General features: G+C 38.9%; 2 protein-coding genes across 8 annotated transcripts in view; one reads left to right on the plus strand and one right to left on the minus strand.

Moving 5' to 3' along the window:
- cacna2d4a (calcium channel, voltage-dependent, alpha 2/delta subunit 4a) overlaps window positions 1-27537 on the plus strand; it is a 95561-nt gene that overhangs the window by 31237 nt on the left and 36787 nt on the right. The gene's annotated exons all lie outside the window — the stretch shown is intronic.
- Window positions 523-27363, minus strand: lrtm2a (leucine rich repeat transmembrane protein 2a). The gene is made up of 7 exons (XM_030149075.1): window positions 26781-27363; window positions 20845-21037; window positions 7597-7826; window positions 6722-6847; window positions 6070-6158; window positions 5448-5605; window positions 523-4183 (listed from the first exon to the last, which is right to left on the minus strand). Exons 2-7 carry the CDS (start codon window positions 20921-20923, stop codon window positions 3663-3665), a joined length of 1203 nt encoding a protein of 400 aa, XP_030004935.1. The 5' UTR covers window positions 20924-21037; window positions 26781-27363; the 3' UTR covers window positions 523-3662.

Raw genomic sequence — 27537 nt, forward strand, 5'->3', positions numbered from 1 at the left:
AAGGAGATATCAGCCAGTTCTTCTGTATAATATCTGGAAACCGTCAACTGCAAAGAGTTAATTTGTAAAAGCAAAATCAAAAAACAAAACCAAATAGAGGATTATCAATTTTGCAGTATAACACAGTGGGACTAACAATACTATAGTGCTGTCTCTCTTTGTGAGTAGACGTTTTAAGATGATTATTTCAGTTTTATGGGAAGAAAAGCAACTTGTTTGGCCACGTAATAACATTTCAATCCTTTTCTTATGTAACTATGGAAAAAACCTGTGTCCCATAATGCTCCGCAGTGTATCTGGTCTAGACTTTAGGTGTTCTTACCTACAATGCAAGCTACTATCATGACGCATCTCTTCTTTGATCATATTTTCAGGATCTCTATTTCATCCTAATATACACTTCTTTCCTGCAAAAATTCTATCATACAAAAGCTGGAATTACTTGTCAACAAATGTAGCTGCACTAGTAGTTATTGTTGCAGTCTGTCAAACATTGTAAAAGGTCTGTATTTAAACTTGAAATAAGGGTGATATGTTTTTATTGAAGTCAATGCATATTTACCAGGAAATGCTTCTTCATCGTCATATCAGCATTATCATAATCACGATCATCATTTTAACACAACACACCATAGGTTTCTGGGCAGTGTATCTGTAAGGCCCTCAGTCATCATGGCTGCTGCAGTTTTACGTAACAAACTATAATTTATTTTTCTTTACACGCACAGGCTATAGGAACAGGTTCAGCTAGCTAAGATACTTAGCTACCAACGGCACATTATCTGGAGACCAGGCGTCAGAGGACAGTGTTTCCTGATGTATAGACAGAGTTTAGCCATTACCTATTTTGTTGCTGCACCACAGTCTCTGTGTGAAGTTCATGCAGTGTTTATTCTTGTCTTTCAGAATCAACTAAATTCAATGTACCATTAAGATGCCGACTGTTAATCCGACCTATATAGAATTAATTTACATGCTCATCCTCTCTGTCTATTAGTAAGGTTGTAATTGTTGCACCTCGACAAAACCAATCCTGGACAGGAGAATCTAATAATCATGCTTGTCATCATGTTTTTTATACATCCTGTCCAGACTTATATAAATTGCAGTTGAGTGTTATATTGATGCAAGAAAAAATGGTTATAATTACGGAAAGAGGCCAGGACATGAAGGTCAGTGTGATAGAAAAGTTTGTACCAAGACATTTTCAGCGCTTAAATGTAGCTGTAAGTGTCTTCCTCTAATAACCAAATAAAATATGTTGTAATGAAAATGTATGGGTAATATATTTCTCCAGAAATGTTAACATGTTGTAATATTTCGTATGAGTTGCAAAATGAAGTCATTCATGGGTGATAAAGGTCATTACAGGAAAAGTCTGTGAAAGCAGAAAGGCTACATGTCGCCAGATTCTTTGCTTAGTAATCTCAGCCTGATAAATTTCAGAAATAGGGCAGCAAAATGTCACCTTTTTAACACACTCTGGCTAAACTCTCTCTATGCCTCTTGCAGAAACACTATCAACTACTGAACACAAATAAATCAACAAGAACATTACATAAATAAACAAACATTACGAATATACTGAAAACAAACCAACACAGAGGTTATAAACACAACAGAAGACATACTTTGTGAATTGATACAGAAAACAGTAAAACAGTTACATCAAAAAACATTTTTGGGATCTCTGGGCCAACACACCATATTAATGACTAATAATATATATCTGTATCATACTCAGGTATAAGAGAACACACTATTAATATAAGTTTATTTCCAGCCAATTTATAATTCAGAGGGCAAATAGTTTTACTATTAGATCAATATGCAATGAAAGCCTGATTTTTTTTAGACATCTGAAAGCACAGGACACTCAAATGTGCTTAAATTCAGCAAATCATAAAGTTAAAACATCACATTAATATTTTAAAAGAATAAATAAAGATTTACATCAATGCAAAGTAATGCAAACAAACTATCTTTGGATGTGAATGCACTGAGCTAATGCACAACCAAAACCATAAAGTCATGATTACAGATAATTACATTTGACAACAGAAGGATTTTACCATTTTTTTAATGTTACAGTGACACAACTTCCATTGCATATTGGAGACTTTTCAGGAGAAATACAGGATAAGGAACTGATGGAAAGAATGAAATGAGACAGTAGTCTTTAAGGGCGTGTGAAAAACACTCCATAAATAGCACTGGATGGAAAGATGGAAAACAAGATACAGGGATGAGATAGAGTAGAACTCTGGGGAAAAATAGCAGCGTCTTTTAGTTTAATCCCTTGTTCATTATAATCCCTCTGGGCAAATTGTCTGTCTTAGAAAGAAAAAGAAGGAAGGGAACATAGAGAGGGTGGTTAGACAGTATCTGATGAGGGAAATAAAGTGCAGGAGTCTGAAGTTTGTAGTCCTTAGATGAATTTTAGTAGTCCTTACTAGGAATTAGGGCTCTCTGAGATTTTTTTTACATGCCATAGTAGTAGCAAACATTCACCTGAATGAGGGTGAAGCCAGTCTTAAAATGAGCTCTTAACAAAGAATTGTACCTTTAATGCAAAGTCTGTGGTCCTTTAAATCTCAACATCTGTATTAAAACCCTTGTGAAGACCTTCTTGAGCCTCAAAGTCCAAGTAATACTAGAAAAATTATTTTGCTACTTTTCCACAATAAGAATCTTGTAATCTGTCCAGAAACTGACAAAGACATAACAAGGATCAAGTGATCAAGCGCTGTTTCTGAGCAAAAATGACAAATACAGATCATTTCCTTCCTGTTGAACAGTTTGTATTCCATTCAGTTGATTGATGCGATCATTTGTTGAATTACCCAGCCCCAGTCTGTCACACTTCAGGAATCCGAGTAGTCCCAGGATGATCCAGAAAACAGGAGACTTGTGTGTGTTTGAGTTCTCATCAACACATCAGACTGAGTTATGCACACTTCTTTAATGCTTCTCAGTACTGGTTGTTTACTGGGGAGCTGAAGGTCCAAGGGAACATAGGAAGAGATTTAGGACAGAGGAAGCTGAAGGGTCCTGGTTTGGGGTCCTGGATTTTGAGAGGACCACAGGCTTTGGAGAGGTTGAGGAGGAGACAGAGATGCAAACGTAACAAGTGCCGAGCACTGCAGTAAATATCACTTTGAGCATTGGTCCATTTGACACCATATGTACTGTAAATCCCTGAAAATTCAATCTAGTTTCCCTTACAGTTTGAGTGTCTTGTTACAGCTAAAATGATATGTTTCTTACTAAAGAGAGAGTACCAAATTATTTTTCTCTCAGCCAATAAAATGGTAATTTCAGCAGCAGCCAACAGCAGCAGTAGGTGGTTGGTAGGCGAGTTGGAGGGATGACTGGTAGCATACTGCACTGAGAGTGGTTCCAAATGGAAGAGAAAATAAGGGAACAGATAAGATATGTGTGTGAGGGAGTAGGGGGAAGATTGAGAATAGTAGGAGGACAAAAGGGGAAGAGTAAAAAAGTGGGGAAAAGGTGCCAGTCTGAGAATCAGAGTGAGAGATACCTAACTGTCTGTGTGCATTATAAAAAAGCTCTTCCATCTCTCTCCTCTTTGAGCCCTTTTAATGTTTCCCCCTTGTAACCTTCACTCTGACATGCCAACCCTCCCCTGTCCCAGCACTGCTCTAGGCCACAGAGGAGATCTGTTTCTCCTCCCTATCCTCCCCGTCTGCCTCTCCATCTCCCATCAGCGGCTGCCTCTTCTTCAGCTCTCTTTGATACTTGGCCATCAGTGACGCATAGATACAGCCGTACGCTGCGGCGGCAACCATCATAATACAAACAATTCCACACACCACGCCAGCAATCACCACTGTGCCGATGGCACGCCGCACGCTTACAGGCCGGTAACGGGCTCGAACACAGTCTGACTGAGGCTCCCCACCTCCACCGCCTCCTCCTCCAGTGTTTGAAGAGGAATCATCATTGTTGCCACTTTTGTCAGAAATTGGTGTTGCCCCACTGGGGTTTAGAGCGTTTCTGCTGCAAGGAGGAATGCCTCCTTGTCCGGAACGGGAACCCTCACCTCCTCCATTCTCATCTTCAAGTTGGAGGCAGTAGTTGAACATTTCCACTGGAACCCCGCGGATGTCTCGCCCACGCAGATCCTTCGGTAGCGTGCACTCCACTGCATCCACCTTTCCTCCTGACAGAGACGGACAGAGGTGCAGAGACAGGAGGACAGAGAGAGGTCATTTATAAAATGCCTTATGCCTGTTAAGTTCTACCAATTAACTGAGAGAGCAGAAAAGACATAGAGGGGGGTGGTTGTGCCAACACTGGGATGAGTCATACATCACTTAACACACACACATACAGAGTTTGCTGTGCCCTTACACTAAGTTGGAGATAGCCTCAACTAAGCCCTTCTATAATTCATGAGATGACATGCCTGCTTCAGCAGGGCTGTAGTGTGTGTGTATGTGTGTGTGTGTGTGTGTGTATGTGTGTGTGTGTGTGTGTGTGTGTGTGCGCAGAAGAGAGAAATATCTGAGTCACTAATTCCCACAGGCTGCAAGAGGGTGGGGGATCTACTTTGTTATCATCACATGCTGCATTTGTTTCCACACATAGTACCGTCTTGAGGTTGTGTGTTAGAAAGCCATAGATCTGTGCCCTCAGATGCGTTAAGCGACAGAAACAATGAGATAAAGGCGGAGGGTAATAGAAAGACAGAATGAACAAAGTGGTATTTAGCCTGTGGATGCTTTTATCTCAGCATGTGACAGAAGACTCCCCTTTGCAAACAGACTTCTCGCTCTTCCCCAAATATCTTCAAATAGCTCAGCTGTGTGTGCTTGAATCGACAAAGACAACAGAAGTCAAACACAGGCTGCTGTCAGCATTTTTCTTCACACACATGCTTATTACTTTGTCTTAATTTCTATATTGTCTACCATGTATCATCTACCTTTTCAACTGCTGCTTTCATGTACCACTATTGTATGCAGTATCTCATTCATATCTCTCTATTAGAGATCTCTAATATGCCTAAGATTTTCCCGGGCACTCTGATGATGATTAGATTATCATGTCTGCTGTGTTACCCCTGTCTAAACCAGACAGCAGTGTACTGAACTGAGCTGAGTGGAGGGGTCTGAGAGCTCAGCAAAGCAGAAGAAAGCAGAATGAAGTAGGGAGGAGAGCAGAGTAGAAAAGAGGAGAGATGCTTCATTAGCGGGGCAGCTGAGGCCCGAGGCGCCGAGGTGAATGTAGATTTTTACACATGAAGAGAGTGAATAGAATAGAGCAGCTGTGGTTATCTGATGTACTAACAGCCCACAAAGACACGTGGATGCAAACCAAGTACACAGAAACTTACATTGAATGCAGTCATAATGTGTATGTACTCACATTGATTCTATTATAACACATAGTCACATCTATCTTAACATGAATCAGATGTTTACCTCTGTACAGTAGCCATTCCATCCAGTGCTTGAAATCACGCAAGTTACAGTCACATTCCCAGGGATTTTGTCCCAGTTCCAGATGTTGTAGGTTGGCTAGGGGCTCGAAAGCTGCCCTCTCCAAACCATGAAGTCTGTTACCTGCCAGAGACAGCCACCTAATATAGAAATAATTACAATGTGTGAAATGGTAAACACAAATTCAGGTTAACAGCAATTTTGATGTGTTTGAGTATTGTTTTCGCTCATGTCTATGTGTGGGTGTGAGAAAGCTACAGGCCATTGAGCAGACAGACCTACCTCATTTATTAATGAAGATTTTATTGTGAAACATGCCACAGGAAAACTCATAAAGTCCTGATATTTTAAAATGTGTCTCAATGAATATCTAAGCTAGACTCTGATGTTGATGACTTAAGCTGTTTTGTCAATACACAGGGTTTACTGGATGCATTTTTCATTAATATTAACATATAAGATATACTGATACTTTTTAATTTTTAAACTGAAATTCCATCTCTGTTGGTGATTCTTTAAGATCCTTGGAATTTCTCTCAGAGTCCATAAAAAAATCCAGTGGCTAAATCATGTCAGTGTGAAAGAATAGAAGATGCGTGTTTACCTGAGGCTCTGCAGCTCATCCAGTAGACCCAGCGGAACAGAGGAAAGACCATTCAAGGACAGATCGAGACTCTGGAGGCCCCCCAAGCCCTGTAGAAACATCAGCCCCAGTGTTTTTTTTAGTTGCCTGTGTGCATACAGTGCAGCCACTTTCCCCAAAACCCATGATGATACTATTATTAGCTTCTCTCAGTATTGCCAAGTCACAAAGCTAACACTTTGTGGACTAACCTTATTAAGTGATGTCGTGACACAAGCTCATCCTACAGACCACTGTGGTTCAGATTAAAGTGGATCAAAGTGTTCAGCAAATGTTCTATAACTGATTTATCACTTGGATGGAAGCCCAGTCATATCTCACTCAAGTTGGCTGTATTCCCTTTAAAACCTTGCAGATGAGCTGACGCACTACAACCTGGCCTCTCTCATAAATATTACCTGATGAAATATCTCATAGACAGACAGGACAGACAAGAATTCTTCTTGCATTTTAATAAGGAATAGTTTATAAGCAGTTTAATCAAATCTTTCTGGATGACACATCGCTATGATTAGACCTTTTTTGTTTATCCTATTTGTGACCTGTGCTCTGTTCTGAGTTTGATTCAGAATACGCTACAGCATAGTGTTTATGTGATCTGCAGAAAACCCACCTGAAAAAGCTCTCTGTCCATCACTGTTAGTGAATTGTTGTGCAGAGTTAGTCTAGTCAGATTGGACATGTCTCTGAATAAGCCCCCTGGTAAATTATCCAAGTAGTTATTGGAGAGGTCCAGCTCCTAAAACACAAAAGCAACATTTACAATCCCACATCTCTCAGTATTTTACTCACTCATTCACAGTAAGACGCTTAGCTACCGCGCCTGGTGAGAACGACTCGAAATAAAAATGTAAATGTAAAACTTTAATGCATTAGTCCTGGAGTAATCTTACAGAATAGGTCTAATGCTGTAAAAAGTCACACTCAATTTATACTTTTAGTACACAGTGTTTTTCAGAGGATCTAATCAAGCGTAATAAAAGTCACAGATCACTCCTATAATAAGCAGACAGGCTTTACAACTGCTTTGCAACATTATGGTAGATTGATGATCAGCACAGTGGAATTGCATTTTCAGCTTAATAAGGAAATGGACTTGGATATTTTCTTTAAGATGTTGCTACACAATCGAGTGAATTTAAACTAATGGAATATAGTAAATCACATGTGAGGTCTTATATCTCTATTTAGGTTAAAAGCAGTGATTTGTATCTACCTGAGTCCTATACTTAAACAGACTTTTTGGTCTTTTGTACTGTAACTATCCTATCCTTTGCTGCTGTGATTGAAGTTTGGCAGTTTGGCTATATTTTGCAACTCTCTGTACAGTATCACTCTATCCTGTGGAAAATTCAGTGGACGAAGTCAGTGCAGAGAAAGTTGCACATGGCACAGTGAACAGGAGCTTAAAAACAACCTAATACACGTTCAATACAAGATGAGGAAGTGTTTCACTGATAAAAAAAATAAGAGTGGATCAGTGCCGACCTCCAGAGAGGACAGGTTAGCGAAGGCAGAGGCTCCTAGTGAGGCAAGCTTGTTGTTAGCCAGCAGGAGTGAGCGGCTCCCCTGAGGGAGGAGGTGCAGGGGCGGCAGTGAAGAGAGACCCCGACCCCCGCAGTCCACCACGAGGCCATCTGAGGAGCACAGACATGGAGCAGGACAGGAGGAGGCTGGTGGCAGCAGGGCCGCTAGGAGGCAGAAGACACAGAGGAAGACTGAAAAAAGAAGAGATACAGACCAGAGTTATTCAGTTTGTCTGTTACTCAGTAAATGTCTCACACGGAGCAAAAATACAAATAAATAGAAGGTAGAAACTTTGTAAGAAATGACCAGTATCAGTGAAAAATACAAAAAGGGGCTGTGAGAGAGTAGGAAAAACAGAGAAATGGAGATAACAGCCGTGCAGTCCTAAGGAAATATCCAGTGCCAGAGGCGGTTCTGATGTGCTATTTAAATGCTGGCATTACACAAGAAATTTCCATTTCTACCAGACGGCTGATGTTTTCATGATAGTTTAAAGTGTAAAAACCTGCACAGGATCTGACTCTGCCCCTGTGTGTCTGTGCCGCCTTTGTCAAACTATAACAAGATTTGGTTGAAGAAAACTGAAAAATGCTGGGAATTCATATCATATACTGTCATAAGATCATCGCAGAGCCTGATATTTCTTATTAGTCTATGTGTCCATGAATCTCTTATTTCAAGGTCTAGAGCCACAATGTCATTTCAACATTAAAAAAAATTGTGTGATTTTTTTTGTGTTTCTATGTGTGTCTGTCTGTCTGTCTCTCATGTCTATCATTCATCTATTGAAACTCATCAGTCGAATTCCCTCTTTATTCTGTTTTTTATTTGGTTTTTCTTTAACAAAGGACTACAATCATTTCATCATTTTCACTCATGACCTTTCTTTCTTTCTCTGTTCATAACATTCTTCATGCATTCTCTTTCAAGTTTTACTCGTTTTTCTGTTCCTAGATAGCATTTTTTCTCCACCTTTCACTTCCTTTCTTCAGTCATTTGCATCAATCAACTGAAACCTCTTCATTCATTGTTTCAGTTTTATTTGGTTTTGTCTGCCTGTCTTTCCTTCGATCTGTCTCTCCCTGTCTCCCTTGTGTTTCTGTCACACACTCTTCTGTCTCCTTATCTTTCTCATTCGCTTTCAATTCAAGTCTCTGTGCACCGCTCTGTATTCCCTCAGTGTCTCGTTACAGTGGTTGACTTTGTTTCCATCCAATAGCTTATCAGCACGACTTATGCTTTACCTCCCTGTGTATTTGTGTGTGTGTGGGCATGTGCTTTGCGTATTTGTGCGTATATGTGTGTGTTAAGCACCAACAAGGCGTGATATTAAGAAAACTACTGAGTCTAAACTCCAGACAGAGACACAGCACTTTTTACTTCCTGACATGGCGCTTTGCTTCTTCAGCAGATTGCATCATCTGCATATTATTAGCATCTACTTCTCAGTGTGTTATTGCCTTTTGTCACACTCTCTCACCCGGTCTCTGTTGTTGTATTTTCTCTCTGTTAGTCCATCTGTTTTTCACTGAGTTTACTTTCATTCCTCTCTCTGATAATCAAGAGTGTGTTTCCTTGCCCCACACATACTGGCTGTCTGTCAAATGTGATGAAACTATGTGAAATAGCCCTTTATTGGCCAGTCAACAACATATATACATAAACAACAAGAATTGCATCATGAGTATGAAATGATACAGTCAGCACCTGTCATCGGGCCATCATTGTTGTCTTCTGAAGCCACAATCTGGGAAATTTAAGGTTTTTAAGGCTGCAGAGGTGACTGGATGCTTTCAGAAACAAATAGCATTTATTTTCCTTTTTAGCTAGTCATAAATAGATAGCATTGAACATACAGTTTCATGACTTAGCAATGAGCTTTTGACAAAGTATTAATAAACAAGAAAAGCGCAGACCTCCGCCAAGACAGATCTGCCCCCCCCCAATCACCACCAAAATGTAATCATTTCTTCCGTCCTTGTGCCAGTATCAACATTTCCTGAAAATTTCATGAAAATCCGTCCATAACTTTTTGAGTTATCTTGCTAACAAACAAACAAACAAAGACGCAAACACACAAAGCAAAGCAATCACAATACCTCCTGGTGGAGGTAATGATAAGTGGTGTGTTCAGAATGCAAAGTAACAATGATGTAGTTACTTTTCTGATCAGTATTGTGATTGCAGTTTACCTTCTACATTTATTTCTATAATAATCAAATAGACTGAGCTGCTTCTTTTCTGGCATTTCCAGATGTTTTCTGTAAATCCTGCAAATTTTCTGAGGTTTTTCTGTTTGTAGAGATGTGTACTTCATGTAGGACCAGTGATCCCAAAGGAAGTACCCATGTCTTTGTTTTTGTGAGCCTCCACTGGAATGTTTGCAGGAGTCTGGAATAACACACATATCTGCCATGAACCATGAGTTCTGGTCAGATACTTGTTGCTGCTGCTTGTTTGTTTGTGCATGAAATTGGTTTCTGATCCATAACTATGCAGTAAAACATGGTTAACCCTGTCTAGTGGTATCTTCATCGTCTTTAACCTTACTACAGTTCTATCCAAAGTTATAATCATATACATTATTTTGTAAAAGTAGGTTTGAGCAACATCATTCATCACATTATTTAGTTTGTTAGAACAATGTAAAAAACTGAATTTGTTAGTATTAGCAATTTCTGCAGTCATCTACATAAAAGCAGAAAATGAAGAAAATGTCAAATTTTACATTCATTCATTCATCTTCTGAACCGCTTTGTTCTTGCGAGAGGGTCGCGGGGGGGCTGGAGCCTATCTCAGCTACCTATGGGCGAAGGTGGGGCACACCCTGAATGTATTGCCAGTTCATCTCAGGGCTGACATACAGAGACGAACAACTAATCACTTTCACATTCAGACCTACGGGCAATTTAGACTAACCAATTTATATTATAAAAGGGAAGTGGACTCTGTGTGTGGGTGTCTCGGGCATCACACAAAATCCGGAAAGAGGTGCATGCTGCATTTTGGCATACTGATTTATTTTTGGTCAAAGAAGAGACTAGCAAAAATGGCAAGTTGATAGGACCAATATTTTGAGAGATATTAGTCATTTTGGAATACAATAGCCTTACAATCACGTTGCTATGCCCATAATCATTGAATCATCATTGAAGTGGGTTACCTAGCAACAGATAAACAATAGGGCCATGTTGCCATGGTGTCAACTTTCATGTGCAGAAACAGACATGCCAGGTGAGAGGTTATTCAACTGAAAATGCCAATGGAATTTGCTGAGAAAGTAAAGGAATGAGCTGTATCAGAGAATCTAGAACCCCTGATTCCCCACGAGTCAATGCGCCAGTTAACCTATATTACTTTAATTAAACAGCTCTTCCAAAAGAGCTTGATTTAATGTAACCCCTAAAGACCTAGAACTGGTGACTTCCAAATTAATTTACCTATACATTTAACATTTCTTTACTGATTTTTCGCCATTCATTGTAATATTTTTCATAAAAATCTAGTATTTTCTTTTATTTAATTCATCTTGTAGATGTTCATTAAAGCTCAGAGAAAATTCATATGCTATTACATCAAAACACAAGAAAAGCAATTATCTCAGTAAAATATATTATTAACTGAACATAAAAACAAGTGTCTACGACCACTGACATTAGTTACAATACTTGGGCTTTATTGGTGAACCAGTGTTGCAGAAGATGACGGTGTTTCCACATTCACTATGGTGCCTCTGAACGTCCAAATGACCATGAAACTGCATTTTGCCTAAATTATTTATATGTATTGATAGGAGTAGTAGTTCACAAGTTATTAAACATTTTAGGTCAGCAAATACTTTTGTTTGCCGGTGGCTGTTTAGGTCTTAGAAGGTTACAACTACAAAACCTTAGTGCAAACTTTTTTTGTTCTAACCTCTACAAACTATATTGTATGATTCTGAGAATACAAGGTGCAGAAATAACATTTTCTCCAACATAATTTTTACCTGTCAGACAGAGCTCGACCTCCCTCTAGCAGGACAGTGTCCCATTTTGTCTCTTTGTCCTCATAAGAAAGATTAGACCTCTGCAGCGTTCCTGTTTCTGTGATCCTCTGCGCTCCATCCTACAGTATAATCCTAATCTCTGGGAAAGTTAACTTCATTTCATAAATGGATGAAAGGGCAGATTTTGAAGTATCCTGAAGCCTCCTGTGCTGTCTTGCTTAAATGCTTGAGAAGGCACATGTTTGTCTGCAGCTGCTCAGTGGGAATCTAGAGGGATTTTTCTGCATCGTGGCTTTGATTTATCATAACAGGTTGTAGCTGTTTAAAAAGGTACAGTTTATTTTCGAGAAGCGGTAGAAGCACCGTTATACAACTGAGAGAGAGAGAGAGAGAGAGAGAGAGAGTGTGTGGAGAAATGGGAATAGAGAAATGGTGTTTATTTAGCTTCTTTCCCCTCATGTAATATCGTATTTTAATTTACAGTCCATATCCCTTCCTCCCCTCTCCTCCCTTTACTCCAATGTTCCTTTCCTTTCGCCCCCTCACCACCCCTCTCCTCTCTACTCCTTCTGTTACTGTACATTATAACTGCCCCTCCTCCCTCCACCAGAGCTGAAGCCTATCTTCCAACATTTATGAGTGGTTTTAGCTGCTCCCGTGGAGGAGGTAGTTGTTGTTTTGGCTTATTTTAGCTGCTCCAAATCCGCTCTGCAGTAGCGCTCCGCACAGCCAAACCAGAAGGAAAATGTTCAGCCATAGTCAGGGGGAGATAGGGAGGTTCAGACCAAATAAGTTTATATGGTTCTGCAGTTTCATTCAATCCAAACAGACTTCATTTTGAATCTTTTATAAGAATACCCACTGACATTTTGGACAAATGTATTCTGGCAGTGCTCTCGGTGAAAGGAAATAAACTAATGCAAGTTGTTACAATGCAACATGATGTTTCTGTTTGATTGAAACAGGAATTCTGTGGCAACTGTTGGAGTATTATTTTCTAGCTGAACTTCAACACTGCTTCTTAGTCGGAAGTGACAGATGTGAAATATGCACAGTCTAGCCAGTCTAACATTTAGCATTATTTATGATCAGCTGGCTTTATGAATTTTAACACAGAAATATAAAACAATTTCTTTCTGTCTGGGTTTTTCTGCAGTAATATATACATGTCTAGTTTTTGCCATTGTGTTTATTTACTCAGGCTTTTTTAAAATATAATTAATTGATGACAGAAACGTCTGCACGAGCTTTATTTGTCGAAGCTTCTTTCTTTGTTCTTTCCTCTGTGTAGAATTTAAGGATTATAGTATTATTTTGACACTGACTCATAAACAACACACACACGTCTAGATTTTAAAGAGACAAAACCTAAACTACATGACACTAATTTCTGGTATCAAGTGACACTGATGTTTGACACTGTCCCCTAGGCAACGCTGCTTAATAACCCTAGGGCCTCAGCTGTCTGTAAGTTTATATCCAGAGGCCCCTGCGTGACATTGGAGCCAGCTATGATGTCATTACCGGAGGCACCTCTGTTACTGAGCCCAGTCGCTTGTTACCAGCGTCCGTGCTGTTTTCCATGCAAGCCAAAAACTCAGTGCTATCTCATTACGAGGACATCCAGCTGTCCTTCAAGTGCTGTTTAGTATTTCACGTGGTGCGAGACTCTAAAAACCTACCATGCACAGGTTAAATTTAAGTGCCAGTGCCTCCTACATCACATATACAGCATTACATTAAAATGAAATACTCATTGTCTTCAGTAGCATCATTCAGTCTTGATTTCAATAACATATTCTTCTGTTGTAGTTGTTTTAGTGGGTTTTAATGTGATAATTTTGAGACATCACCTTGGATTTTATTTCTCTATTTTTCAGTGTTTTTTTCTTCTGTTTCCTCTGTTTTGATTTTGTGTTTTATATGCATGGCACAGCTACATTTTGGCTGCAGGACGCCAGTCTGATTTGATTAAAATGAGGATGGTGTTTATAAAAGCAACAGAATACACGATAGACATGCAAATAGCCATCACTGATTGACATAACATAGACTATGAGAAGAGAGAGACATCCATGAGGAGTCGAAACACTAAAAAAAAAACAAAACTGTATTTATACGTATAAATCTCCAAAAACTTCTTTACATGTTTTCTTCAGTAAATGGCGTCAGTGTAATTTGTTAAGGGCTGTTACATGTTTGATCTCCTCCGTAACCCGAGATCTCATTTAGTTGGCAGATGGAAAATGGCCAGTCGGTGTGTGTAATTGCCTGTATGTGTGCATTCAACACTGAATATTGTGTGCTTAAATGTCTCCCATCCCAGTATAGATCGAACCACTTAACTGTACAGTCAACACTGGGCCTCATGAGCCATTCATACCAACACATTTGCTCACATACAAATGATTTATTTGCCACATTCACCATTTTTTGTAGTATTTAGAAGTTTTCCTCAGGTACATACATCATTTAAGAGCCCAGACCCGTTGTAGGAATCATGTGTAATTAGTTTGCTGTGTTCTAATCTGCACTATATGGACAAGAGTAATGGGATGCACTGAATTCAGAGGGTTGGGCTGCAAAACGATAACAACAAATACCGTAAGTTTTTATTGCAATATATATCACTATGACAAGAGCTGCATGATATCACCTTGATTTAGGGCATATCATTTTTTATGTGTTATACATGATTTCTGATTTTCATTAAGCATTTTCTAGCAACATGAACTGAAGACAAAACTCAGTTCCAAAATACTCTTTCTGTACTGAAACTATATGCCATATACAACAAGAAACAAATGAAAAACATGAAAAAAGAAGAAGAATCTCCAGAAGAATTATCTAATTTTTCACATTTTTCAGCCAGCATAACCCCAATAAATCAAATTAATAATGTATATTCTCCAGCCCTAAGTGCAATTTCTTTAAGGTCTTTCTTTAAGGTTAGTTTTGTTTACAATGACAGCTGCACTTACAAAAGGCTTCTGTTTGTTTTACTCAACTGTATTTTTATTTGCTTCTTTTTTATCATAATAATTGTTTGACTGTACCTCCAGATTTCTGAAATGTCTGCCACATTCTAACCATGAATAATAAATATTAAACCACAAGTAACCACTTGTTTTCTTCAGTTCTCAATCAGGAAGAAAAATCAACCTTTAAACTTGAATTAAATATTGAATGAACATTTACTGTGACAGTTATTGACATCAATTGACTGAACATTTTAATCATGATAAAAAAAAATATTTAGAATGAACAGGAATGGGAAGTCCAACAATATATAATATAATTATAGTATTAATATATAGTTACGGTGTAAGCTTTTTAATAATGATTGTATGAATGTGAAACCCTTTTTTCTGTTTGACACAGGTGGTGGCGCACGTAGGATTCACCTTATTTTTTCATAATTTTCTGATGTAGTTGCTAAACCTGACATGGTAACTTTATATAAACCCATCATACTAAAAAAACTAAGAGACTTCACAATGAGTACAAAATGTTCTTGCATAAGGCCATTTCTTTCTTAGTATAAGAGGCAAACACTTACAATATCAAGGTCCCAGCAGTACCACCACATAGTTTCAACACTGGCAACCTAATACTGTTACCGTAGCAACCAAGTGTAGATGATGTTAAAGAGAAGAGAGGAGGCACATGGAGAAGTTTGTGGTTCATTTTCCTCACATCCCATCATTTAGCCTGCTTTATCTCCTCTCACATACACATCCTTTCATTCTTACTTTCTGGTACAACTGTGTAACTGCTTACTCACACACAAGAAGTCACTGTCCACACACACTCACGCATCAGCACATTGAGAGGTTGTGGATAAGCAGGAACACAGTGTATAGGTTTAGGGTGAACTACTGCTGACAGTGTAATGGAGAGAGAAGGGAGGAAAAGAAAACAGCAGACTGGAGCCACAATCTAGATTTTCTTAAATTATTTCCTCTGTCCCAATGTGGACCTACATCCAGTTTTATCTGTTTTTAGTTTTCTCTGTCTTTCCTCTCTGTTTACCATCTGTTTCCATCTGATTTTCTTCCATCTACCCTGTTCCTGTTTTCTGTCCCCTGTGTGCATTTCTTCTGTGATGAATTCTGCATCAGTTAGACAAAATCATTATTTTGACTTGAAGGGATGAATGGGTAATGGGTAGGCTGATTCTCTAATATATGCTATCTGTATCAATTTGTAGTGACACATACACACAACAGTGTGGCCCACAGCAGAGCATGACATGTGGTGACATTGTTTCTTGTGATAGAGGCTATTAATTAGAGAGACTGACAGGTAAGACTAAGAGAAGAAGTGATAAAGCGATAGGAGCAAAGAGGAAAAAGGTGATAAAAACACATTATCAGTTTGGATATTTCCACTAGATCATCTGCACATTTCACTGAAACATAATTTCTTTGATGGATTGCATTGCTTTGTACTGACCACTCAGCTGGGCCTCAATCCAAGGCTGAATTTATTCAGAATTTGGAGACAAAATGAACACTTGGCTTGTGATGTCACATCCGCATCAGTGTGACTGGAATAGAATAGACTCTGCCTTGGATCTGTGACAGATCGCATGCCCACTCTGTCTTCAGGAGGACGGATAGACAGATGGTATTGATCCAAAGCGTGTGCATGTATCCACACAGATATATGCAAACATGCTGCAGTCATTGGGATGTTTTAATGTTATTTTTATGTGTTTTTAATTGTTAAGCTTTACCCTTATGGCATAAAGCTGGAAGTAACCGTTATTTAGCAGTTAACTAATGTGTCTAGAAATCTTTTACTAATAGTACTGTGTTGACTTTGGTATTAATTTATGCATTATTTACCTTAATGTACATTTGTTAATGCTCCTTAAATTAAATGCATTAAAGGTCCAGTGTGGAACATTTACAAAGACATAAGAGCCTTTAATGACTATTGTTTTAAATAGTAAACGATCACCTGGAAATATAAATCATTGTATTTACATTACATTACAGGGCAGGTTGCATATCACAGAGTCAACATGTTGCATTACCATGTTCCTCCTTTCCTTTTTACATTTTATGGCAGGTGGCTCCAGCATAGAGGTCCATTATTGTTTCCTACTATTTTGTGGAGCAGAGTTAATATCCTCTTAACCAAAAAGCCAGACAGCTAAAACAAACGCTGGCATTAATGTGTGTTTGTGTGTGTTTTTAATGGCCACCATCAGTCAGGGGAAGCGAGGCTAAACAATATAACCTAGAACTTCACAATTAGTTGTCACTACATTTTACACTATGGACTTTTATTGTAACCTTTTATGTCTTACTGTTTATTTTATTGTATTATTGTGTTTTATTTTGAAAGTAGACACTGAAAGGAATGTTAGATTATTGTAGAATAGAATAGAATAGAATAGAATAGAATAGAATAGAATAGAATAGAAATAAGTTTTATTGTCATTGCAAAATACCATTGTATAGTGCAACAACATTTGGTTTTATGTTCTGTAAGGTGCTCAAAGTAAAATGCAAAAAAAATTATTAAAAAAAAAAACAGTCAAGAATAAAAAATATAAGTATAAAAACAGTCAAGCAAAAAAGACACGCGCACATACACGTGCGCACACAAACACACACACACACACACAAGTGAATCCAGTATCAAAATATGCAGGATGTACAGGTGACAGTAATGACTACAAGTCTTTTTAAGTAAAGTGAGTTGTGCAACGTCCTGAGTATGGGTTCCGTTATTATTTACATAGCAACAGAGTGCAATTAAATTGTAAAGTGTCCGTGTTTATTAGATTTGGTTCAGAGCAGCCACAGCTCTGGGATAGAAACTGTTCTTAAACCTGGTTGTGTGGCTGGAGATGGCTTTATAGTGTCTGCCTGATGGATGCTTATATGCATTTACAGATTGGCAGAAATAGACAGAGAGATAAAAGAGAAGTGATACTTTTGATCTGACTATTGAAATTACTTGTACAATGCTTGAGATCTCTTATCTGACTAATTAGATAGCCTTTTCAGGGCTTCATGGAGTGTCCACTAAGACAGATGGAGCATATCTGAAATAGCATCCAGGACTATTATGAACCATTTGCTATGATTACTTGGTGAATGCAGCACTATTTTCTGTCAGAAATGTATGATCATGCTTCAGTCTCACGTTGGACCCACACTGGGCTTGCTATGAGTGTGACACTGTATCAGTATCAGTGGGGGCTGAACTGGAGTGGTGCAGAGGATTATCCAGATTTAGGCTGTTTCTTGCCAATGTTGTGGTACCTTGTATTTGGACGCCTCATCTAGCCAAAATTTCTGTGTATCTGCATCTGATGACTGTCAGAAGAGAATAAACCCGGTGTGCTGTGCCTGCAGGCATGTCAACACAGGTTGCTTCATGCATGATTAATAACATAAATTATCTCAGGGTCACTTCAACACTATATAATTCCTGACTCATTCATGTGCTGGAATAAAATTTCCATTAAAAAAATAATGCTTTTATTTATAGGGCATCAACATTACAAGTCACCACTTGTAAGGAGGTCAAGGGTCAACGTCACTGTGCCCTGGCAGCAGATGGTTGTCTCAAGTAGATTATGTACCATATAATAAAAAATATTGCGTCTAAGCTACTGCTGCCTGTGTTGATTGTGCTACATTATAGTCAAAAATTAAAGATGACATTGTGTGATGCCCTCAATGAAAAAACCTTTATTGTTGCTTTGGTTCTTAAAATAATGTTAATATACATTAGAATAGCTATTGATTACACTCTTCAATTAGACAGATGCTTTGGACAGTTTGCCAACAAGCTGTCATTCCAGTTTCTGTTTAACTCCAAGTCTCATTTAACACTATGTGAAGGGATCAGGCTCGACTCCAAACCCATACATACACTTTGTTACACTGCTGTGGCTACATGCCAAACCTAACAGTCCTGCCGGGTTGAAAAGTGCCACGAGCTACTAACCATCCACTGACTCTCACACCTTAGTAGTAAAATGAAACTAGCCTTTTAACAGGGAACAAGTCCAGTCATCAGGATGACTTGGTCGTTGCTGCAGGCAACAGACAAGATGATAGTTTTCCCTACGTTAAAGCCAGTTTGGTGACTTCCATAGTCCCTTGCGGCAGCATTCTAAGCATAAAGCAACAACAACTCTAACATGGCTCCACTCCAAACCAAATGTTTTAATGTCAGACGGTGTATTATAGCTCCATTCAAAGCCAAATCCTCACCACTTTCACTCTCTCCATACTTTCTCTGTCCCTCTAATGATTAGAAGTTATGTGGTCAGTTAATCTGCTTTGTTTGGGACTGCATCAAGGTGCATTAACTCACATGCTCACAGAGTGCGATCAGATAAGCTTCAGGGTGTGTTTATGTGTGCTTAAAAAGGAATAAATGTATGCCTGTTTGTGTGTTTGAGTGTGTGTGTTGTGTCAGATGAAACAGTCTGCTGGGCTCGTGGGGGCCTGGAGGCACCATATGGTCTTTGTGTCGCTCATAGACCTCTCTCTTCTCATCTCTCCTCCTTCATCCTGTCTTTTCCTCACAGTCTTCCCTCTTTCACTACGCCTCTTTGATCTCCCATCTCCCTTCCTCCTCCCCTCTACTCCCCACTGTTTCCATCCTTTCCCACTTCAACAGTCTTATTCTTTGTGTTACTTACAGAGTATGTTGCTTTTTCCTCCACCCGTACTTTGTACTCTTTTTATGCTTTTATTGACATATTCATGTTTGAGTCTTCATAACATGTATATTTTTATCAGTAACTTCCTTCCTCCTATTTAACCACAACTGGGAGCATTTGTCTTTTATATTTGCATATAAACATAGGAGTGTTTGCTGATTATAAAATTCTTATGTGAAACAATAAAAGAAATTTACTTAATTAGCAAGCTTCTTGCTTGAGCTCAGCATTGATTTTTTTTCAACTTTGGACATAATTTGTGAGACAGGTTGTAAAAGGATATGATATGAATGAAAAATTTTTGGCAAAATTGTAATTCCATTGCTGCCAAAGGAAAAGCCTGACGATGCCATTTTTGATGACTGAACATTTTTCATGACTTCATATAACTAAAAGCCTTCATCAGCAGTCCTAATGGAAAAGGCTTAATGAAATACATTAAGAGGAGGAGGAAGTGACACACAATAAAATACAATTGAAAGGAATTTAATACACAGATTGATATACGAGAACAAGTGGAGGACATGTGAAGAGAGACAAGAAGATGTATGAGGTGATGAGATGTAGACAGAGGGATGCTGAGCAGCACAGAGGGAAGTATCGACATAAAGGTGCTATGTGGGTGTGTGGAGGTTCTGACAGATAGTGTTGCTCTGTTATTTAGTGTCCCCTGTGTTACAGAGCAGTTTGTGGGGGCGTTTTTGCCAGACACCTCTGGAAAAATAATTCTTCTCCAACAGTAAAACAGAGATCCCCATTCTCACAGCCTCTGTTGTTTATTTCCTGCAGAAAAGCCCAGAGTATGTTTGTGTGGAAATAATTCTTATCTTATTAGATGTGCAACACAAGAAACATACAAGCAGAGAAAAGCCTGAAGAAGTGTCTGGAATCTCTTACAGAGCATGATCTGTCCACTCTATTGTGCAATGCAAACAGCTGTCTGTTGCTATGCCACCCGATCTCAGATGGATTTTCGTTTTGACTGAATGTATGTATAGCATGAAATAGGGTGAATGGAGCAGGAAAGAGCACAGGTATCATAAAATGTGACAAAAAGAAATACAATTAGATGAAGGAAAAAAGGAATAAAAGAATGTGAGAGGAAAGAAGAAGAGGGGAAACAAAGGGTAAAAAAAGCACAATAGGCAGAAAAGAAATGGCAAGAAAGACAGACCACCTACAGGTCTCTCCTCCATCGTATCATTCTCTCCCCACTCAGACTGCTGGTTGTATTAATACATAAAGTAATGTGGCATTTCACAGGCGGATTTGGCACACGGCCACAGTATGTTCAGTGCCCTTATCCCCGGTGTTGGTTTGCGTGCATGTGCGCAAGCATGCTGGGCATGCTAACATCAGCAGCTGTCAAAACAAGACAGTGGTCCTACTTTCATGTGTAGTTAGAAGTACAATAAATAAAACAGACCACAGTTGAGAAGGAATAGAATAGTACATTTCTTCTCTTTCTGTCAGTTTTTCTTATCTCTCACATGTATACATTTATAGTCTTGTCTAGTTAACCCACCGTGTCTGGCTGGGTTGTGGGTGGTGGAGCTGGTTGGGGGCAGGCCAGTGCCCCCAGGGGGGTGGATGTGGGGGGGCATGACACAAAGCTCTGCAGCCTTCCTCTGTCAGAGGGGCGGGGCTGTTTGGCTGTCAAGCCGCCATGTCTGCAGCCTCCACTGGGGCAGTGACTGCAGAAAGCTTCACCAACACACCTGAAGAGACAGAAAAAGACAAGTAACATGAATAGACAGACAGGTGGACACATACATCAGTAGATAGATCCATAGATGTGTAAATCCACACACCAGTTGTTTGTGTGAATGCACACACATTAAAATGTCTGTTTAATTATGATTATGTGCATTGTATGTGTGTTGAATGAGTGTGCAGGCATTACAAATAGCCCCCTGGTATTTCATAGGCATAAATATTAAATGTGTGTTTTTGGCAGTTTACACAACCAGTTTGCCTTTCCCACAGACAGACCCCCTACTGCTACTGTCTGGCACTGAGACTGACACTTAGATAGAGGGAGAGAATAGGGAAGACAGAAACTGGAATGGAGAGAGCAATCATAGATTGCAGAGGATGAGAAAGTCACCACCAAACTAATAAAAAAAAAAAGTTGAATCTTGTGCCACCATGAGCTTAACAGAAACAGTGTATGAAACTTTGCCTGGTGTGTGATTCCATAAATGTGCAAAACCTGAAATGGTGCAATTGTGGAAATTATTGTAAAAATGTAACGTCCTCCTCCAGTGACATCTAACACTGTGTTCCCATCAAGCCGTTTAACTATAAGCTATATTCGACATTTCTCATCAAAACCCAATCAACAGAGTGTGAAATATTGCACTAATCAGATTAAAATGATATTCAATGGTTAGCTGTTTTTTCGGGGGAAACCAAGGAGGCTTTTCTAACATGGCTGATTTTGCCATAAGTTGAATGTAGTTAAAGGAGAGTGTTTGCACTCATTTGGTATTCACGTGCGGTGATTATGTAAATTTGCACCTGAAGCTCTCAATAATATGTCTATTAAAGCAAATAAGGAGAAAGAGAAATGCATGTGTGAGATGAAAAAGATGGATGGTGGAACATAGAGACAAGCTCAATGCCAGTTGGATGGATTCAGCTGAAAACAGTGTTTTTGTAAAGTAACCCTCATAAATCTGCTCACTGTCAGGAAGTGTTCATCCATGAAGTAATTGGAAAGGAAAGGAAAGGAAAGGAAAGGAAAAGAAAGGAAAGGAAAAGAAAGGAAAGGAAAGGAAAGGAAAGGAAAGGAAAGGAAAGGAAAGGAAAGGAAAGGAAAGGAAAGGAAAGGAAAGGAAAGGAGAGGGAATTAAATAATAAAGAGCAGGGTGGGGATGAGTAAAGGAGGTGAATAGAAAATGACAGTGATGAAAGTATAAATGGTAAATATAGGCGAGGCAGGAAATGCCAGAAGGGGAGGGGAGGTAAAAATAAGTGCAATGGGTAAACAAGGAGGACATTAAAATTCTCCTCCACAACCTACTGAGTGTTTTGCTGTATGTCAAGTGTGTATATGTGTACTCCAGTGGTGCTATTTGTATTATCATTATTGCTATTAGTACCTGCCAGACACTGAGGGAAATGTAAAGCTTTTGTCTGATCTCTCAGCTCTCCCTTTCTTCTTTACACTGCCTCTATATAATGTGTCTCTTTGTAGTCTCTTACTCGCCTCCTCCTCCTCTCTGACATTCTTCATCTGTCTTTCCATCTTTTCTCTTTCTTGTGACCTTCATCTTTTAATATTTAGTACTGCTTCCCGTCTCTCCTATCTTTCCCTCGCTGTTCCTCTTTCTCTCCTTGACAAAGAAACAGAGGCATGTAGCGAGGATATTCAGCAGATGGATTTCCTGCATGTGATTAAAGTCACATTAGCTGAGCTCTTCTGGGAAATTTGAGTTGTTCTTTTCAAATGAGCATGTGAGCTTCATTTGAAAGATTCAGAAGCAGAGAAGAGAGATGGAAAGAACTCAAAGAATTTGGGGAGATACTTTTCTTCGCTTCATATTTCAGTCTATACCTGGTTTTCAGTTTGCAGAGGTGTGGATTTATAGTAGTCATTCAAGTGGACAGTTTATCTCATGTCTGTACTGTTTTATTATTTATTAAGCATTTTTATATATTTTATGCTTTGCTAATGCATTCTTCACATCCTGAGACAAACACTTTTTAAAATTTTGTTCAAACTGGTCATTCCAATATGCCGGTTTTACCAAAATGTGAAGTTGATCATTAATTCCTACTTCAGCCTTTTACCTGTGTTGAATATTTATCACATGATTCATGGCTGTGTGTATGCTTATTCTGTGTATTTCTAGAAGGAAGCACTTTAGTGTGTTACTTTCTAAGCAGAAGGTAAAATAATGCCTCCTGAGTCATTGAGCTTAATTCTGACAGATTGATTATTGTTTTTTTGTTGATTGTTGTTTGTTTTACTCACAGCGGTGTTTTCCAGTTCCCAGTTGTTTTTTCTAGTTTTGACTGAAAACTGGAAGGCATACTTAACATTCAGTGAGAAATGAACAAAGTAACATATCAAAAACTGGTTTTTGAAATGATAAATTTCAGATGAAGCAAAAGGTCACCTCTGCTGCCACATGTTAGTGTTTGCCCATCAGTTCCCATCATGTTAAATGGCTGGTGTGGTGGCAAGACTGTCTGTCAAGCTATTCTCAGAGAGCTTTTTTTACCAGTTTGACCTGGACACCGGGGAGCCCAAATCTACGCATGCATTCATGCACACATTCGTGCACACAAGTGTAAATACTTGTATGTCAAAGTGGCCTCCATGTTAAGGAGTCAAGTTCCTCCTGCCCTTCTCTGGGTTCCACTCCTCTCCCCCTCTTCTCACTCTTCTCATCTCTTCTTTTTTCATGCTCTTTATTTCACTAATTCCTGTCCACTCTTAAGCTGGATTTACAATCTGCAGGGTGTTGCAGAGGTTTCATGCAGCAGTATGATGTGCATTTGAAATTTTAACCACACATGTGAGCCTGAGAAAACACACTGAGATTACCAGCTGTGATTGGTCCACTCAGGCTGTTTATGTTTTCTCTTAGATGTTTCTGATGCTGGCAGAGGTGGAAACGGACAGTGACATATCAAGATAAAGTATCTTGGTGTTGATGTAAGAGTAACATCAATCATCGAATGAATGCAAACGTGATTGCTTCAGGGATACAGTATGTTTATTGTAAGGCTCAGTTCTCTTGTATTTACTCTGTCAACAAGAAAAGCCATTTCTAGTGCAAGCTTTTCAGTTGTTGCTTCCCTTAAGTAAGACTATAAATCCATGCAGACACAATTAATTTGGCTATTTAATTAATATACCACAACCATGTAATGCACAGCACAAAGTCTTAGGGATGTGTTAGGTCTCTGATAAGTATTGGATTCATCACCAGTATAATAATTCTGAGATGCTTCATTGGACGAGAAGAGATTCCGCTTGGAACATGTGTGTGTGAACGTGTAAATGTATGCATGTCCTTGTCTGATTTGCCTAGTTTATCCCGTTTTCCATTTCTTTTATGACAGGCCCACTTAGCTTGACTAATAGTTTTTAATCAATATGTCTGGATCCCCCCCCCCCAATTTTCTCCCAAATTGATATTCATCCTGTGAATAAGATGACCATCCAAGCATAAAGGCAGGAGTGTGTGTCTGGGTTTATTTGTGTAGCTAAGATACATATTTATTATGTATGTTTTTATTAAGTGTCTGTGCTTGAGGCTCCATTTTAGCTGGTCCTCAGTTTTGATGGTAAGACTTCATAGTGCGAGACATGAGTGTATCTGTGCATCTGTGCATTTTTGATGTTGTTTTGTTTTCAGTGAGTTACATCACAACTGGAAATAGCCAAGTCATTCACCTTCAGTTCTACTGTCTTTGCACTCCGATACAAATAGAAAAGTACTAGCAGGTGTCCATGTGGTGGTTAATTCACACCTTGTTTGCTGCATCTATGAAATACATGAAGCCACATTCTGCAATAGAGGAAAGGGGAGGATAATGACTCAAAAACAAAAAAAAGATCTCGTTGCGCACCTGGTGTGTGTCCTGTGTTTACATATGTGCATTTGTAAGTGTGTGTCTGCGTAACAGTGCAGGTTGCTAACAAAGGCAAAAAGAGGCAGTCAAGCTCCCTAAATCAATTTTTAATGGCTTTCTTATACAGCAGAGGGTAGACATTAGGGGTATCCAGCACACATACATGAAAAACTATCCACACCTAAACACATGCTGATGGTTTGACAGATGCAACCATATAAGTGTTGACAGACACATGGTGCAAAAATATGCACGGATACACTTACACATGCATGCACATATGTAGAAACACTGAAGCCTACATAAACACACGGTGTGAGAGCGTGTATGTCAAACAAACAAACAGGACAGATAAACATCCATGGAGTGCGGGTCATCTGGCAGTCATATGCTGCTCTGAATCAGTTTTTGTTATTTTAAAAAATAAATATAAAAAATAGAGGCAGCCAAGAAGCAAACAATTAAGAATCAGTTAGTTTTGCCAAAATGTCACACGAGTGATTTATTTTTACTTCTTGTCAGTGATATCATGTGTTCTAAATGATATATGGAATCATTTTGTGAGATCTGTCATCTAAAACTGTTAAACTAATGATTTAGCCACTTACTAACCATTATTTTCTTCTGGCTTATGTAAGAAATCAGTTGATGTAGAAAGGCACAAGAGGCTTCAGAGCAGAGGCTGACACTTTCCAAATCATCATATAATAACCCTCTGACATTGGTAAATAAGGTTAAGTTTAGGTGTGTTTTGCAACATATGGCTACACAGAAAAAATCAAAACGCTAATGAAGATAATGGAGAGTTTTACTGTAAATTGATTAAAAATTTAAAATGATAAAAAACTGGCATTACTCTAATAGGTATAAGTTCTGTATAAATATTAACATGCACCTTCAGGCAGGTTCTGGTTGTTGGTTATTGTTTTGTCCATGAGGAGTAAAGTTGCTGCAGAAGACAGTCTTATATATGATCATTAGGTTAATATTAACCCAATGATGCATGTGGAATATAGTCTTAGTCATATGAGTATATTACTGATGAACTGCTCCACACTGTCCTGAACAGTAATTTTTTGGTGGAGTGGACAAAATTGGACATAAATGACACGTGTTGAATTGTGAAAAACCTTTTACAGTCCATTACAAAATTAAACATTTCCTGAGCATAGTCACATTTAAAAGTGATTAGTGATTTTTTAGTTCTAATGTATGTTTGTTAATGTAGCATGAAAATATTATGCTCAAGCAACCAGGGAATGCCAGAATTTCCACTGGCTTAAACAGACATTGACAGTATCAGTGGGTGGTACATGTAGTATTATAGAATTAGAGTTTTGATCAGAAATTGACATGGTGGATAGTTTTAAGTAGCATTCATTTGACATACTCTGTAAGGTAGATGGGTATTTTCTCATATAAGAGTGATAGCCTTCTTTATTTCTCTCTGTATGCATCCTCAGTGACTATGTAACAAAAATGCCAGTTGTCAAACTGACCCCCACATGAATCAATCATACGCCCATACTTATGTCTAAATAAACTACTGATGCTGTTGGCTTCTCCCAGTGCCCACCCCTGCACGCTTTGTCCCAAAACCACAGCCCAAAAATCCTGTGAATGTGCATGTGGTGTGTTTCCAGGAAACAGGTTAAGGGCTAAAATTTTCACCATCCATCTCTGCTCAGCGTACACCTTTGGCCCCTTCTCAAATGCCCATTTGTTTGTGGAAAATAAAGGTAAGCCTGTCTCACTCTGCAGTTTACTTTGTGTCATAGTGCGTCTTTAATTCCAGTCGTAAAACCAAATGGGGAGCAGTGTTTCTGTGTACACAAGTGTGGAAAAGAGAACTAACATCACAAACAGACTTACCTTTCAAGATATCTCCGACAGCACCAGCCTCACAGCTTTCTGCCTTTAGCCATTTCCTCAAAAATACCCCCAATATATATATATATATATATATATATATATATATTTTAAAAAAAATCTCACAGAACAATTAGAAATACAAAAACTGACTCCCCTTAGTTAAAGAAATCCATACATTCAAGATCCTGGTTAAATGAATAATGTGAGCATAATCCTTCCTTCTGTTTAGAGACAATCCCCCTGCTTCTCTTCAACCCACCAATGAATTGTGAAAAAGGAGGGATTGTGTGGAAAAAAATGAGGGATTGTGGAAAAAAAACGAGGTGAAGAGAGGCTTAGAGACACAAGAGGATGCAAGAGAGGATAAGGTCCTTAGAGGGAGAGGGATGGAGATAGTTAATCCTTTTCTTCGGATCTATTCCCTATATGAATGATACGTCCAGCGCCGTCCTGCTCACTGCCGTGTGTGTCTGAGAGGTGTGTGTGAAAAGAGAGACGAAGTGTGTCTGTGTCTGAGAGAGAGAGAGAGAGAGAGAGAGAGAGAACAGCGTTAGGTTGCTGGCGTCACGCGCTATCCCTTCTGTGTGTCGCTATGTTTGTGATTCCTGCACTCAGCACGCGTCAGAGTGTGTGTGTTTATCCATGCATGTAGTACACTTGAGGGCTGTCTTTCCGGAGGACTGTGTGTTTGTGTGTTTGTTACCCCCACCTCCCTTTTTCTTCCTATATGTGTGTGCAGTTGTGCATGTGGCAGGAG

This window comes from Sphaeramia orbicularis, chromosome 12, assembly GCF_902148855.1.
Source record: "Sphaeramia orbicularis chromosome 12, fSphaOr1.1, whole genome shotgun sequence".
Lineage (NCBI taxonomy): Eukaryota > Metazoa > Chordata > Actinopteri > Kurtiformes > Apogonidae > Sphaeramia > Sphaeramia orbicularis.